Raw genomic sequence first — 17,731 nt, forward strand, 5'->3', positions numbered from 1 at the left:
TTGAACATTTAATTATAAAAACAATTTAACATTGAGACTTAATTAATATATGTATTATTCTAAACATGCTTTATGATATGATTGTTTTATTAAGTAATTGCAATATTATATTAACCTAAAGAAAATGACACACAAGTTAAGGAACATTCAAGCTCTTTTCAAAAGAAAAAATCAGTTAACAAAAGATACCTTAAGGAAAAGAAAAGAAAAAAAAAAAAACTAATTTCGTCAAATCCTAAATTAGAGACAATTATCATATACTAAACTGTTTTATTCCTTCATGCTATGATGACTTGTACTCATCAAGATCCGAAGTATATATATTTGAGTGTTTGAACGTATAAAATTATCGATTTCAATCATTTACAACACACAAAGATGTTGTGCATGAATTTTGGTATTGTATTATTTATATGTTAATGCATAGATTTAAGTATTGTTAAGTACCTTCAAAATTGATAGATTAATGTTTGACTTTGTTGTTACTCCCTTGACAATGAATGGCAAGATTTAAGACGATAGTTGTGAAAGTGTTATTCTCCTTATTGTTGATGTATCCATTTCTATCCAGCATCATTCTTCTACTGTCCCTCTTATCTGCTTTAGTTTCTTCCTTGTCTCTTCAAAAGAGGAAAAAATTATTTGAGTATTATGAATGGTAATGGCCGGAATTTTGAGAAACAATATTTAATTATAACAGGCAATAGAAGACAGGGAAAACATTTACAGAACTACTTTATTTGATTATTGTATATAAACAGCATGATATACAATAGACAACAATAAACTGTAATTCAAATGATAGATACCATAATGGAACCATAAACATCATAATAACAAAGACTACAACAATGATAGAAATGTGAATCAAAGACGGCAAAAAGCCCCAACAAAACATAAAGTAAATGACAAGCCCAATGAAGGAAATTTTTTTTTTTTAATTAAGGTCAGTGAGCAGGGCCCACTGACTATTTTATTGATTTAGTACGAAAAGGCAAATAGGTCAAAAGCAAAACAAAAAACTATCTGAAAGTCCTAGAAAAGAAAAGAAAAGGAAAACATAGTTCCTAATAATGGCGATGCAGATCATTTTCTGTGTAATCTTCTCCTCCCTCATCAATATTGACTTTATTCCATCTCCAAATGTCTCATAGGTAACTATTCTTTGGTATTTTTTGTTCACCGCTTTGAATTCCTTCATTTATCTCAGACAAAGGAAATGGAAAAGAAAGCTAACGTAGGGTGGTGGGGGCAAGTGGTACCTGGTGAACTGATGGAGAAATAGTAGGAAGAGAAGAAGTTAAATTAAGAAAATTAAAAAGGTGCAACCGTTACAATTGTTAGTAAACTATGGGAGAAATAATAGGAGAAATAGTAGGGAACAGAAGAGGTGTAATTAAGAAAACTGAAGAAGTAACTTTTCGGTGTGGGTAAATACATAAGCAGAAATAGAAAAGTAGGTAAAAATGGGAAAAAATGACAAAAAAGATAAATGCCTTTCTCAGCTTTAGAGGGTGTGCGCGTATGTGAGCGCTTTCTTGCTTTTATATATATATATGATATGATACTACAGTAATATTAAATAAATTTACATGCAGTTACCTTTTCTTTTTTTTTTTTTTTTAATTGAATTTCACTTTATTAGAGTACCTTGACATTTTATCAAAATTATTAGCCATGCACTTTCATTAGTGAAATACGATGCATATATAGGTTGAGTAGTGTACATAATTTTTTATTTAACACTTCTCCCATTTGGCCGTTGATTTTTTTTGTGTTATATCAATTTAGTAGTTCGATTCAATGTTTATATAAGCTCGTTTGTTATCAATTATTTATTTTTGAAGTTCAACGTAACAGAAGGACTAAATTTCTTTATAAGAACTTGGATCCAGGGGCGGATCCACCCTTTAGGGTGAGGGGTGGCATGGCACCTCCTAAATTGATAAATTTTTTATATGCATATGTTGCAATTTGTTTAAACTAGATTAAATATTTGATCCTGCCACCCCCAATCTCAAATTAGACAAAAGTGTCATGGCTGGTAGACACAAGTTTGAATCTATCTTGAACATTTTTCAACACCAGTTTTTCTTTCTGCTTTTTAGTTTCTTTGACAGGTCATTTGCCTCTTTCATCATCTCTCCCCCGTTTATCTTTTTACTATTTATAATTTCTTTCCTCTATTCTATTATTTTATCTGGATTTCATAGAGAACACACAAAATAGAAACTTCAAAATCCCTTAAAATAAGCATTTCTCTTAATCTCAAATCTGTGAGTCTCAATAAGAATTTTGGATTGAGATCAAAATTCAACTTTTTTATAATTTCGTTTGTTGGCTACTCCCTCCGTCCATGTTTACTTGTCTATATTTGAATTGGACACTCTTAATAAGCAATAAATAAAATGAGAAATGAATTCAAGTACTTAATAATAGGGGTAAAATAGATATAAAATGGTAAATTATGTCTTGGGTTTTTAAACTATGCAACTTACAAGTAAAAGTGGACATCTATTTTAGTATAGTGGATAAATAAAAAATTGACGGAGGGAGTGTATTATAAAAATTCGTGCTTTTCTATAATGGTTGAATTCAATTTAAATCAATTTACTACTTAAATTATGATGGAAATTTCGTACGCATTGCTTAGAAAAACATGAAATTTATGATTTATTTTTGAGAACTTATAGTTTATCAAATTCTACATTTACTTATGGGGTCATGTAATTTACCAATTGAAGAGTTTTTCTATAATTTTTCTTATTTTGATTGGGGTAATTCCCTTATTGAAAATGTTATTTTACTTGTGCAAGTTCATTTTTTAACATACATAAAAGATATAAGTTCCTTGGTGAAAATGTTGATTTTACTTATGTTTTTAATGGGTATGATTCCTTGTTTAAGATGCTAATTTTGTTCGTTTCTTGATTTTAGAAATGTAATTTTTATATTTGCAAATAAAAAACGGTATTAAGTTGACAAATTAATAAGAGATGGATATCAATTAAATAAACGTTCAAAGAAAATTGTAGAACTAAATTTCTTTATCAAAACGCTTGGATCCCCAACAAAAAAAAAAATTGTTGGAAGTTGTCGCATGGAAATTGAAGTGAGGATATTGATGAACTCCAGGACGATATGAATTACGATAACTAATTTATGGACAGACAGTAAGTTAACCTGATATTTTATCGCTGATTATTTCAAAGATTTTTTTCTGATGCTGTTTTATATTCACTTATTATTATTCGTGCGTTAAGATATATGAACTACAAGACGTATGCTTATTTAAAAATAATTAATTAGTTAAATTTCCCATACAATTAATCAACCTGGGATGTTGTTCACATTATAATTTCTTCATCCATTTTTACATGCATAATGTTGTCAAATACTTTATTATAGTAATACAGACGCAAAGTAAGCAAGTTGAAACGCCATATATGTTGTTAAAGAAAGGAATTTTTACATATTTATTACCAAATTAAAACCTAATTACCACTAAGAGAGGTTCTAATTACGTATCATAGCTTTAACTCTATCTGGACAGTGCTATTTAACTCGTATTCAGTTTTTTTTTAAAAAATTCATGACTTCAGAAGCTTCATATAGCTGAAGTTCAGTTAAAAATGATTGAACTTCAGCCATTATGTGCAAGAACTTCAGACAAAAATGTCTGAACTTCAGACAAAAATGGCTGAAGTCAGACAACAATTAAATGATTGAAATTCAGTGACATATGATTGAAGTTCCGTGGGCAAAACGACCGAAGTCGGCAAAAATAGTTGAACTATGAAACTTCAGTGGACTATATCACTAGTTTAATCTTACTGGCTAATAATCTTGAAGTTTATTTTGTTCATTGTTGTTTCAGATTTTGGACATCCTATTAAACAGTCTTGTTATCATTTGCTTGACAGATCTTTGAGCAATGGTGTCAATTTTTTTCCAAGTAAGGAAAGCATTTTGTTTCTCTTTATTGTTATATACTTTAGTTTTTAATCTTGCCATCAATTTTTTTATTTCACAAAATAAAGATTATATTGCTATATTCTTTTTATTTAAGAGATTAATCTAAAGATGCCAAGACATGAAGAGACTGAATAATTGAAAAACAAGCGTATCTAATCAGAATAGATTTAGTTGCCTAAATTCGGTAAAAAGATTGATGTGTCCATATATTGACGCAAGACTGCACCAACTCCATCTATGTAAATCAATTTTAAATTAAGGTTCTTATACATTGGCTCCGCCACTATTAAAAAGTCAATGCACTAACAAATGTTACACTGTCAATATTATTTAACCTGCTATAAAAAAATTATATGCTCATTCGAAGTTATCATATAATGCTAATTAAATAAAGTTATTTGCAAATACTTTTTAGATAACTTGATGATGTAAATATTTTAGTTGATTTGACGAGACACACTTTTATATTATTTCAGCAAAAGTATGTCTAATTAATCTTGAAACTATTCGAACGAGTTGGCGATTACTTTCCACTCTAATCACACTTATTTTACCATTAATTCATTCGTGTGTATTAAACACATGAGGACGAGGTATCTCATTGGACCATGTTCATCACTAGTGTTCCCTTTGTAATAATCAAATAAATTGAGTTAATTCAATGATCGACTTTACTATCACAAGTAATTAAATTGTCACGGAGCTTATTATGCCTAGTTATAAGAGTGCTTTCTTGGTTCGAAATCCGCAGCAAACAAAATTCTGATACTCTTAATTTAAGAGGAGAAGGTAGACAAACATTATTCGTCAAGCAATAGCGTATGCAAGATTTTTGTAAGTGTTAACATTTAAAAAAATGGACAAATGAGTTATATTTATGCGTAATATTTTTATTTTATTTATTACCTAGTTATACATATTTTATAATAAAAAATTTCGATGAATAAGTGTCGAGTTTCTAACTATGCGTTACTAGCCCTCGGAAATATTTTCCGTTACCAAAAAAAAAAAAATTCCCCAAATAAATTCTTCAGACATAAGGATAAATTATAGTCGGCTATCTTTTAATATTCTTCCAAAAGAAAAAGATGAGAAAATGACTAGATATTCTACTTGGGTGCCAAGAAAATGTAATTTTATTTCAAGATCATAGGTCCCACCATTTTTCAACTATAATTTCACCACTTTAATTCCCTCTACATATTAATTCCAAGAATCACTTGCATTTGTCTCCACTTTCTAATTTCTTCACACAAAACCATCTTGCATTTCTTGTCTACAACCATGAATTTGCAACAAGCTGCAGCTATTTTCTCTTTAATACCAATTTTGGGCTATGTTCTAAACACCCTTTTCAATGTTTTATGTGATGATACTGATAGCTCCAAACATAAAGATGAAAACGAGAATGATGAAGCAATTGATGGTAATGTAGCAGCTCAAAAACATTTCAGGCAACTTCAACATTTTCGAGGTGCTTAGTATTATGTAGGCGTTTGGACGTGATTTGGTTGAAGTTCGAAAAGAAAAAGAAAAAAAAAAGTATTTGAAATTGAAGTTACAAGTTATCATTTGAAAGATCTGCTTATTTGAGCACAAGTGTAAAAGCTATATTGTAGGATTCTCTCAAGGGAAATAAAAAGATTATATACTTCATTTTCTTGTACTATATTGATCCATCTTTTTTGTGGAGAACCTACTTAGAGATGAAAGTATTGTATGAGTCATTCATGGTTTATGATTAAAGAGAAAAAGAGAAGGAAAAAAGCCTCCATTTTTTGTATCAGAGAAGCATATATTAGACAAGGATTGATGAAACAAGAAAAAGAATGATCACTAAGGTAATAGAATAAAGGGGATTAAGTTATTCACTTGCTTATCCTATCACTCCACTGAATCATTAAGGTATTAATTATATCAAACATGAAATAGTTTTATGTTGTAAGAACAAAATTAATTCGCAGCTCAAACTAAATGACATTTCAGAAATTTTATGAATTGAAAATTACAAATGTAGCTCGCTAGGCAAAGGTAGTCAAGTGATTGTTCAACGGAAGGGCTACGCTTCATCATCTTCATACTCGTTCAGTCAAACTATCGGCTATGATATTACCAGTTTGTTGGATTAAGACAGCATAAAGACACTTTTTAACTTGGTGAAACATTATCCGCTTTGAGCACGCAAGCACAGTTTTATCATAACTCAACCACATAGACATTTGCTTTCCGTTTTTGCCCAACAGGCCTCACGAATTTGTCCCTCGGACTACACCATCATTGTTGGGCATGCGTATCAGGTGAATTTGTGTTATGCCGTATAAAGTTCCTCACTTCCATCTCTTGTGCTAATGTAAGATTCGCTTACGGTGTCATGTGCACTCCTTCACAAGCTTGTCAGTCCCTCTCTCTGACCCGACCTCGACTCCATCACGGGTATCACTGTTTTATTCTCCAAAAGACATACTATACTCTCTTTTCAACTTCTATGTGAGATTTCGTTCAAGCCAACACACCTCACCCCTTTTGTTTAACAGAATCACAGAAACATAGTCTGATTCTAATATCTCATTCACTGATAAACCATCTTTCTATTATACACGGTTTAAAGAGGACCATGTACCTGATCCACGAAAACAAGATTTTAAATTCTGCCAAACAAGAAATACAAAAAATTGGATCAACTTTGCAACTAATATAAATCTGAGATTCTCAAAGAAGCACAAACAATTTTCCACTGTTGTAAGTTACTTTAAATGTACATCAAGCTTGCCATATCTAAGGAATTGGCCAGGTAGATAATTAACACTACGGCTCACAATACACTATTGAAATAAACCTGTGCACACAAGTTGGCCTGAACACCACCAAATAAAAATAATAATATTCAAAAATACCACCATAGTATCATTTGTGCGTGTAAAATTCCATTAATCATTCATCAGCAGGCACTAAATATAAAAGTCCCTAACATGTAATCCGATTACAATAATCATAATATTATTACAGAACAAAATGATCAAAACATCCATCCAGAAATGGTCATGTTCCCAAACAGATATTCACAAAGCAAAACACATTGTTATACTACTACATCGACATTCGGTTCTATCTATTTGATTATAACTTGCAAAACATTTCAGCCAAAGGTCATGATCTGATTAAATATATGTGATGTGGTACTTGAATTTATCGTAGATCACTTCTGCTTCAGGTGATGCACGCACAAATTTTGATACCTCAGCGAATATTTTTAATCTTGTCTCAAGAGGTTCACCATCTAGATAACATGTATCAATTAGCATTCTCACCAACATTGGGGACTTGGCTAAGAAAAGCTTGATAAGCCGCATCTCAGACATTTTTCCTCCAAAGAAATCTAGCTTAACTTCCGTGAGGTGATTAAATGTCACGTCTGAGAAACGTTCGACTTCAAGGGGTTCTAGCATACCATCATCATCTTCAGCTTCACTGTAAACCTGAGAAATATAAGAAGAAGCCAACTCTCAGATTACTGAGGATCTAAGAAGTATGAAAAGAGCCGTTAAATAAGAAAGAAAAAGAACAGTAAAGCACTAAGAAGTAAGAACCTGTAATTCGAGATATTCTAAATATGGAGAGCTTCTTATCAAGCAAAGAGCATATGAGAGCTTATATGAGTCCACCAGATAAATATCAGGCAGGTAAAATCGCTTGACACTAAGATCAAACGGAAGCCTTGTTGGTGCCTCATATCCTTCTGCAGCAAAGATCTAGGAAAAATAACCAAAACAAAATATGACACGGCCCAAAAGAAATTTCATCCACTGACGTGCATAACAATGAAGTCATGAAGCAACATTTACCTGGCTATTAAAGAAGTTCAAGCTGAGGTGCTCGAGAGCAGAACAAGACTCAAAAACCTTTGCGAAATCAAGATCCTCTGCCCTGATATCGTCACTTTCCAGAGATACTTTTACCAGGAGAGGGACATTCTTTAGACAGATAGAACTTATATTGCCAGTGAAATTGAACGATCTCAGCACGGGAGCATTAATTTCAATTGTGTCTAAAACTTCTGGGGTATTCAGCACCAACCGCCCAAGCAACGGGCAATGGGATATTAAACTTTCCAGCAATTCAGAAGAAATTGTGACTCTACATAACACTAGGCTAACTAACTTATCAAATCCTTGAAAGGCCGATGGATGATGTATTGAGCAATTATGAAGATTTAGATGCCTCAGCTCCGAACAAGAGAAAAGTGAAGAAGGCAATTTGTATAGATGATACCATGGAAAAAAAATAACAAGATGCTGAATCCCATTTCTAGAGAGGAAATATATGAAGTTGTCAATCATAGGACCACTTTTTTCTAGAAAAGCCATGTTTAGGGTAAACTTAGTAATGGGTCCTTCATGAAGGGACAAAAGTTGGTAGATAATCTTTGTAAATTTAACTGTAGGATTTAGTAAATCCTTTGTTGTTTTCCAAAGAGATGCATCAAGCGTCAACTCTGTAAGTCTGCACCAGTGATACCTCCATTTCTTTGATAAGACGCTTGTCCTCACAGCATCTTTACAAGGCAAAAGTACCAGAATGACATCGATTACATTCTCAGGAAGGTTGCTAAGGACATCAGGAATTAGACTTTGACTACGCTTTCTTCCCTTACGAGGCATTATAAACACACCAAGAACCTGAAGAAAATAAGCAATAATACGAAGTAAGGAATCTCCACATTATCTGGACAGAACTGCTATTCAAATTGTCAAATCAACATAAGATCGGAAAGAACACTTCCAACAATAATCAGCAAGAACCTCTAGAAGTTGAGCAATAATACGAAGTAAGGAATCTCCAAACTATCTAGACAGAACGGTATTCACATGGTCAGATCAACATAAAAAGTAAAGGTCATTCTAGTTGAAATCAGTACTATCCACTCTTAATATCTATGTCGTAATTTGCCTTGAGATATCCATATCAAAGGGGCAGGATAGCAGCTTGGGTATTTCGTGCAGATTCATCAAAATACACAAAAAATCAGAAGAAGAAGAAAACATACTTGACATACACACATTGGATATGTACCAGTAAAGATATCCATGTATCATATAGCTTAATATAATATCCATTACTTGAATTCTCACAGCAAGAACACCTTTCGTTTGGAGTTAGCCTCAATATATACAAGAATAACACTATGGGTGAGTTTGGAATGGAGGAAAACATTAAGTTTTCCGCTTTTCTCATCTTTGGTTGGTCAAAATGTTTTGCAAATATTTTCTCTGGTAAACCAAATAACAACATACCCAGTTGAATCCCACAATGCGGGGTCTGGGGAGGGTAAAGTGTACGCAGACCTTACCCCCACCTTGGAAGGTAGGGAGGCTGTTTCCGAAAGACCCTCGGCTCAAAAGAAAACAAGGAAAACAAGGGAAAAGAGTCAGATACGGACAAGCAAATCAAAACAATGCGAAAATGAGAAATAGCAAGAGCAATGAAGTCATGATAAAACAGCAAAGATTAGCAAGACCAACACATTGTGGACCAAGTTCTTTAAAAATGAAGAAAGATACAGAAAAACAAGTTCCATAAGTAACATTTCAAGCTCATTGTCTCCGTCCAACCCCCAACACCTGCCATTCCAAACCCCCACTCCCCACCCTGTCCATCCGCATAATGCTCTTGAGACAATATCTTCTGCTTTTTTTTGTCAGGTAAGGGAAGATTTCATTAATATAAGCATCCAGAGAATGCAAAAAGCAGATAACAAAAGAAGCAAGTCTCCCTGCAAAATAAACAACACCGAACCACCTAAATGCTTAGGCAGCTACTCCATCTGTCCCAATTTATGTGCTACAGTTCGAATTTCGAGAGTCAAACTTCTTTATTTTGACCCTAAATTTGCACATACAATTTTTTAAATCCTTTAAAAAATAATTTGCATATTTAGAAACTACGTAAAAAGTACTATAAGTCACAATAATTAACAATTTAAAATATTTAAAGGACATACGAATAAATCGCGGTCAATTTTTTTTTTATTTGACTGCCGTAATCCAAAATGTATCGCATAAATTTGGGACAGAGGAAGTAATAAAGTCAAGAAGCACAATATGTTTTGCTTAATTACCGAACAACAACATACCCAGTGTAAACCCACAAGTGGGGTCTGGGGAGAGTAAGATATATACGCAGACCTTACCTCTACCTTTTGGGGTAGAGAGGCTGTTTCCGATAGACAGTGGCAGACAAGTGGTGGCCAGGGTGTTCACCCGAACCCCCTTGGGCGAAAAATTGTCATGTATATACAAGGTTAAAATTATTATTTTTTGTATAAATAGTAGATGTTCGAACCCCTTGGCTTCCTCATTTTTTACTCTTTTATATTTTTGAAACCCCTAGTGAAAAATCCTGGCTCCGCCACTGTCGATAGACCTTCGGCTCAAAAGAAACATAATCGATGCAGGATTGCAAGAAAAATAAGACAGCAAAATATCAAAATACAAAACAAATGGCGTAGCATAGTAATACACACATAAAGATAATGATCTACGCGATACCAAAATAATGTAACTAAGAAATGGATTAATTACCAAACACTAGACACTTATTTTCCAAGAAAACATTTCATGGAAAACATTTTCCTTCATACCAAACACACCCTATTCTGCTTGCTTCTTCTTCTTCTAAGCTTATCAACCATTCATAGCTAACAATAAGGAGAAAAATATTTTCCAGAATTTTGGGTAATGCCAACTCTAAAAAATAAGCATAAAGAAGCTGTTTCACAAGATTTTGAACATCAAATTAGTAACTTTTACTATTAAAGAACCTCTGTAACTGCATCATAACACCAATTAAAAGAAGAGAAATACAATTGAAGCTTACCAAGAACTGGGATTATCGATTAATATGAAATATTTGGACTCTTTAGGGAAAAGAAAACGGTGAAAACAGTTTAGTAATACATCACCGCCTTAAAAATTGAAGTGCTCTTTTTTAGAGGCAGCGTTACTATAAATATCCGTCCCAGAATATTTATTCATTTATAAAATCTAAGATAGAAGTAATTATGTTTTTTGTACTTTATCCTTAACACTAATTATTTTTTAAAATAATCAATATTAATCGGAGTGCAAATTGAAGACAGATAAGGGTATATTTGTAAAAATACCCTTCTTATTTATGTTTTCTTAATAATAGTGTAAAATGGAAGGGACTATATAGTATTCCTATTCAACATATATAACTCAAATTCTAATACAGCTTTTTTTTAATTTAGGGTTTAATTTGTGCTAGTTAAATTAAAGGATGTGGACCTCTAATTAGAGGTCATGTATGATAGCTGGTATTATAATGAAAGGCATGAATAAGTTATTTTAGTAATGTCGATGGTATAAATGAGTCAAACTATTGATAAATGACGTAAATGAATAAGTTTTTTTTTAGATAAAGGATCCCTTAGTTAAATTAATCATTTAAAATATATTACCTCACTTAATTATATAGATATTAGCCTAAATAAGCTATAGAACTTCAATATGTTCCAATTGAGATTGATATGTAAAATTAAAACGAAATATCATATCTTATGTGGGTAATTTATCTATGCATGAAGCATTTGAGAATATGCATAAAAAGAAAGTTCAAAAATTTATGTCGGAAATGTCTAATAGGAATACTTTATCATGTATTTAGGAACATAATTGAAACAAAGCATAATTCGAATGTTTAAATAAAATTTATTGACAAGTTTAAGAGATTGTCGTATTCCGACTTTTTCAATATGATATTCAGACCAGTTGCACACGCCTCAACTAATACCATTGTGTACTTATTACCTTCCACTAAACCAGATATCGAACAGTTCTACCCACCAATACTTAGACAAATGAAATGAAATAATATGTTCTTTTGTTTCCGCCAGCTCGGTGTTTCATTTTTTTTTTTTTCTTAATTAAAGTTTTTATGTCCACTTACAGTAAGATCTTTCTGTTATTATTTTTGCAGATATGATACATTATTTTTGCTGATTTGCTGCGGATAAAGTTATATAATTAAACTAAAATTTGTAATATTTGAATTACAGACTGAATCTCATACGAAAAAATGTCACATTGTAATGTTATAATTTATAATATTTGAATTATTTATATAGTTTGTTTGATTTATTGTTATTGAAAAGGGTAACAACAATAACTTGGGCATGTTTGGTATGAAAATGTTATAAAACAATGTTGTTTGTTATTTTTTATTTATTTTTGGTTGATCGTGTAAGTACTTCCTAAAGAAACATTTTTATAGGTTAATTTTGATCAAAACCTTCAGTACTGAAATGCAGCAAGATACTACTAACTTGCTGTTAAGATAACTGTAAACGATTGAAAAGACAATTTCTCTATTATAACAAAAAATGTTTCTTGAAAATATTTTTTGAAAACCCAACATTAAAAATAACGTCTTCATAAAATGTATTTTTCTAAAAAGTAGAAAAATATTGTTCGTCATACCAAACACAATATTAGTGCAGGAAAGTCGATGTATGTATGCTCAACTTCGGTTGTCGATACTGGTACCATCAAGGTTTGTTCCCTTTCCTTCTCTTTCTAATTTTTTATTTATTTTTTATTTTTTATATATATAAGTACGAAGGTTGGTTGTTCACAGCCTAGCTGTACCTACCGTCTTTTTCTTTGGGATCAATATCAGCAATGTAGATCATCCAACGATAAACTTAATCCGAATTATAGAGTTACGACACAATCAAACTCGAACGAACAATATGTTGAATTGAATCGTACCAATATCTATTGGGGGTTATTACTCATTTTTGTACTTCTTGTTTTATTTTTTAATTATTTCTTCAATTAAGAAAATGAAAGAGTTAAATAAGATTCTCTTAGCTCATTCGATAGATTTACCCACAAATGGAGCATGAAATAGCATGGCTCTACTTTACAGAGATAGAATTGTTAAGAAAAACTACCAGAAGGAAGCGCCGCGTCTGTTCCTTAAGAAGGCTGCGACACCACCACCTATCAGACCAAACGAGTGGTCCATGAAACTGCATTCCCATTCACCTGGTCTATGCATATCGCTCTCTCCGAGGTCCCATTGGTTCTATACCCAACATCATAAGAAGAAAGTTTCTCCAACTCTGCGCTAGATCGGGGTTGGTTAACTAATAGATGGCTGCAGGAATAGTTCAAGCAGCGGCAAGAGCTTCAAAAACACATCATAAGGTAAACTCGCGATTCTTTTATCTAAGTAGAGAACCAACACATCATAACATTAAAAATAAACCTCCACAGTGTAGATTCATAGTCTCATTTCAGAGATCATCAGGAATGAAATGTAAAGCTAAGACGGGTAATGATGACACACAGGCAATCTAGAATTCAAGCCAAAAAAAAAAAAAAAAAAAAAAAAAAAACAGCCATATACTACTGCATTGAGACTTATCTAATCTAGCTCACATATAACTACTTCAGCTTTACACGATGCCCGCTGAAAGTTTGTCAACTCTGCAAGTATCTTGACTCTTAATTCATCAAATTCACATAGATCGGGCTCAATTAGCATTTTCGCCAGCATCGGGGATTTGGCCAACAGAAGTTTGATAAGCTCCATTTCAAGCTTTGTGCCATTTACTCGTTCAAGCTGAACTGTCCTAAGGTGGTTCAATGTAACACCTGAAAAGCTTGCGAAAAATTCATCAACTTCATCGGTGGGCACAGCTTGTTCACCCAATTTATCATACCCCACACGATATACCTAAGAAAGATTAAGAAGATTCAAAACCTAATGAGTATGAAAATAAGAAAGTCGTCATTACATACAAATATCATATATAAAACAGAACGAAAAACTTAATCATCATTAATAACCTCCACTTCAAGATCTTGTAAATATGGAGAGCTGATTAGCAAGCAAAGAGCACAGGAAAGATCATCTAAAACATCCAGAGATATGTACAGACGTTTAAGATAGTTAAGAGGAGACGAAAGCCTTCTTGGTACTGCAGCTACACCTGCAACCAAGAACTACAAAGAAAATGAAAAATCAGGATGAGCAAAGCCCAAAGAATGGTACATTTATGAAAATAAGGTTACATTTACCTGGATACTTCCCTTTTCCAAGTACAGATCCTCGAGAGCAGGAAGCGAGTGAAAAAATTTGTCAAGATCACATTTTTCTGAATCCTCTAAAGATCCTCCATAGAAAAGAGAAAGTTTAACAAGAAGAGGAACACTTTTTAAGGAAATAAATTTTATACAGCCTGTGAAGTCAAAGGATCTCAGCTTGGGAGCGTTAATTTGAATGTGATTTAAAGCATCTGAGATTTTCAACACTAACTTCTCAAGCAACGGACTATAAGAGATTAAACTTTCTAGTAATTTGGAAGAAATTGTGACATCCCACAGTTCCAGGCTGACTAACATATCAAATCCTTTGAAGGCCGGTGGAGGACATACTACACAGTTTTGAAGAGTCAAATGCCTCAACTGCAAAAATGTGAAAAATGACGGCGGCAATTTGAATCGGTTCCACTTGGAAAATTCAAGAACAAGATGCTGAATGTCATTCCTAGAAAGGAAATATATCAAGCTGCCAATCATAGGATACTTTTTCAGTTCAGAAATGGAGAGGGTAAACTTAGTAAGTGGTCCCGAATAGAGGGTCAAAATGTGGTACATTATTTTTGTGAACTTAATAGAAGGGGATAGTAAGTCATCTGTCTCCTCCCAAAGTGCATCATCAAGCGTCAACTGTGGAACTTTGCACCATTTATACCTCCATTTCTTAGCTAAGATGCTTGTCCTGACAGCTTCTTGCAAAGGCAAACATATCAGAATGGAATTGATGACATTCTCTGGAAGATTGCTAAGTTGATCGGTAGGTAAACTTTGACAACCATACTTTTTGCACTCAGGTGGCATCATACAACGCCAATGGGAATCTGCAGAAAATAAACTAGAACACAAAGGTAAGTGATCTCCAAATTATCTGCACATAGTACACAGACAACAGTCATCCAACTCTTAATAACGATGAATTGCATTCTTTAGAGCAAGAATACCTTGCACAAATACTTCATGAATCCAGGGGATTATACAGATCTGTTATTGGAATGAATAAATCAGAAAAACACATACGAGAATCAGACTCGGTTTACAAACACACGCACACACACATACATAGGGGAATCACAGTCTTTTGCCGCTAATAAGCTTCTCAGTTAGCTACACAATAAGGAGAAAAAATTGTCCGGTATTCGGTAATTTTCCATAAGTGAAAACCTCATCATTTTAAGTGGTTCCTGTCTACTTCTGATTTACATTTATCAAGTTATTTGATTACCAAAAGAGTACTTCAGACCCATTCTTATTTAAAGAATGTTAAAACTATTCCAAAAAATCAACCTCATTTCAACTCTTAGACTGCCACTTTCATCAAAAAATAAAAGTGGAACTAGTCGAGGTACATGCAAGCTGGCCCAGCCACCATGATTATTAAAAAATAAAAAAAATAAAAATAAAAAGAAGACCAAGGTAACTCCACTTTCAATTCAGCATAAGCTTGGGATCTTTCTTTCTTAAAGCATTTTCATTGAAGCCAGGTCTTTCTTCTCTTCTTTAAAGCCTAGAGCTGGACTTCTTTTTCCCTAACTCAATTCACGTTTCATAATCCCGAGGGCAAGGACCTATCCCTCTATCCTTCTCCACTTAAATACCATACAACTTTTGTCTGTTAGACCCCGGGTTTAAACCCGTGATCCTCCCTCCTAATCCACACATCAGTGTTGCAGTCTTATCACTAGACCAAAGCCCCAAGGGATATAACATTTGATTTTCTACAAAAAGGAAGTAACTTTTATAATCTGAAAAACACAAAGACACGGGGGCGAATTTATGTAGTAAATATGCGGCACGTGAATCCATGTTCTCTTCGTAAAATTAGGTATTTTTTGTATTGTTTTCTAAAATTGGTGTAATATTAATGGTTGGGACCCATGCTAAAAGAAAGCTAAAATGATACACTTGGTTAAAAGTTGAGTTATTTTCCTGTATATATATATATATATATATATATATATATATATATATATATATATAGTTTTTTTTTTATTATTATTATTATTTTTTTTTTAGTGGTGCACCCATATTGTAAAAATCGTATATTTGCCTTTGCAAGCACATACTTAAAAAGGAAACCAAACAACTAAAACAGAGTATGAAACTTAATATAACAGCCTTATATATTCACAGATTAAAGGAAAGAAATGATAAAAACACAAACAATAAATAAAGGAAGCACATTTGAAGCTTACCAAGAAAGAAGATTGATAATGATGATGGAATATCCAAAAACCCTAAAATTGGGATTTTAGGGTTCACTAAAAGAGGAATCACAGGTGAGATATGTTCAATTTAAGCCAATGGAAAGCCTTCATTTTTATCCATAAAATTTAAGTTTAACTTTATTTCTAAATTTGGAAACTTATATTCTTTCAAACACTAAATGAAACAGTACTCGCTCCGTCTCAAATTATCTCTCGTGATTCTCTTTTACACATCCTCGTTACTTATTTATAATAAAGGCCATCTTAAAAAAAATACGCATATTAAGAAATTAATGATCGATAATGAAGTTTTCAGGATTTACTATATTGTAAAAATAAATTACTTACATTTAGTTTACTACGTGATTTTTTCAATCATTATTTAGATGTTACTTACATTGTCAGTTTTTGTCTAAGGATAGAATTGAAAAAAATTAGCCAATTTATGTCTTGATTTCTTAAAGTGACTTATTATGGGATAATTCTTTTTTGCTATGGACATTTATATTGGGACGGAGAGAGTATTAATTAGGAAATTTTTTATACTATTTTACCATTTGTTTGTAGCCTTTAAGAATAATTACTACTAAGGTTAACATGGGGGAAAATATTTAATTTTGTCTAATTTCACAAATACAAGTAATTTGAGACGATTATTTTTAGAAGGCCGACAGTTAATTTGAGGTGGAGGAAGTACTACATATATCTTTTTTGTGTCGCAATCCTATATTAAAATATTCTGGAACGACTACTTGCAGTTTGGTCCAAAAAACAAAGCCTGGGTAAAGTACTCCCTACATAATGATTTTTCATTTTTAAGGTTAGAATTCAAGATATTTAGTCCGTGGTTGAGGAATCATTAAGCATCCTACTTAATGATTTTTAATGCTGTTCTATTATTCCACCATAAAAAATGTGTACAAAGGAACAATGGTGGGAATAATTTATGCCAACATCTCTATTATCTCTATTATTATCTAGTACCTTCTTGTCCTAATTATAAATGAGCTAACCAATTATATAGCAGATTAGAACTCGTGCTGTATAATACTTGTAAACGACAACGACAACCCAGTGAAATCCCACAAAGTGCGATCTGAAGAGGGCAGGATGTACGCAGACCTTACCTCAATCTTTTTGGGGTAGAGAGGTTGTAAACAAAATTATGTTAATTGACGAAATTGATTAGGTCACCCAAAGGTTTAAGCTATGGAGCGACATAACAAGGACGAAATCACAATACCGCCTCTCCGGAAATTTGAACTCCAATTCCCACATATTATTTTCATCAATTTGTTTTACTGTTAGGGTACAACCATACTTTATTAGTCGCAATTGGTCCATCTATAATAGCAAAACATGCAATACGAAGCTCATTGACATACACACAATTCAAAACGTGTGTCTTACTCACACATTACAAGTTGC

At 32.7% G+C, this 17,731-nt stretch overlaps 1 protein-coding gene and 1 pseudogene across 2 annotated transcripts; both read right to left on the reverse strand.

The window, feature by feature from the left end:
• Positions 1-6,882: 6,882 nt before the first annotated feature.
• Positions 6,883-10,965, reverse strand: LOC132058857 (F-box/FBD/LRR-repeat protein At1g13570-like). Of its 2 annotated transcripts, none has more exons than XM_059451229.1 (4): positions 10,849-10,965; positions 7,818-8,651; positions 7,563-7,724; positions 6,883-7,451 (listed from the first exon to the last, which is right to left on the reverse strand). In XM_059451229.1, exons 2-4 carry the CDS (start codon positions 8,631-8,633, stop codon positions 7,134-7,136), a joined length of 1,296 nt encoding a protein of 431 aa, XP_059307212.1. In that variant the 5' UTR covers positions 8,634-8,651; positions 10,849-10,965; the 3' UTR covers positions 6,883-7,133. The 2 variants fall into 2 exon arrangements, with proteins under 2 accessions (XP_059307212.1, XP_059307210.1); XM_059451227.1 differs by lacking the exon at positions 10,849-10,965 and adding an exon at positions 10,554-10,842.
• Positions 10,966-13,198: 2,233 nt separating this feature from the next.
• LOC132058859 (F-box/FBD/LRR-repeat protein At1g13570-like) lies at positions 13,199-14,995 on the reverse strand (annotated as a pseudogene).
• Positions 14,996-17,731: the final 2,736 nt, after the last annotated feature.

Source organism: Lycium ferocissimum, chromosome 6 (assembly GCF_029784015.1).
Source record: "Lycium ferocissimum isolate CSIRO_LF1 chromosome 6, AGI_CSIRO_Lferr_CH_V1, whole genome shotgun sequence".
NCBI classification, from domain to species: Eukaryota; Viridiplantae; Streptophyta; class Magnoliopsida; order Solanales; family Solanaceae; genus Lycium; species Lycium ferocissimum.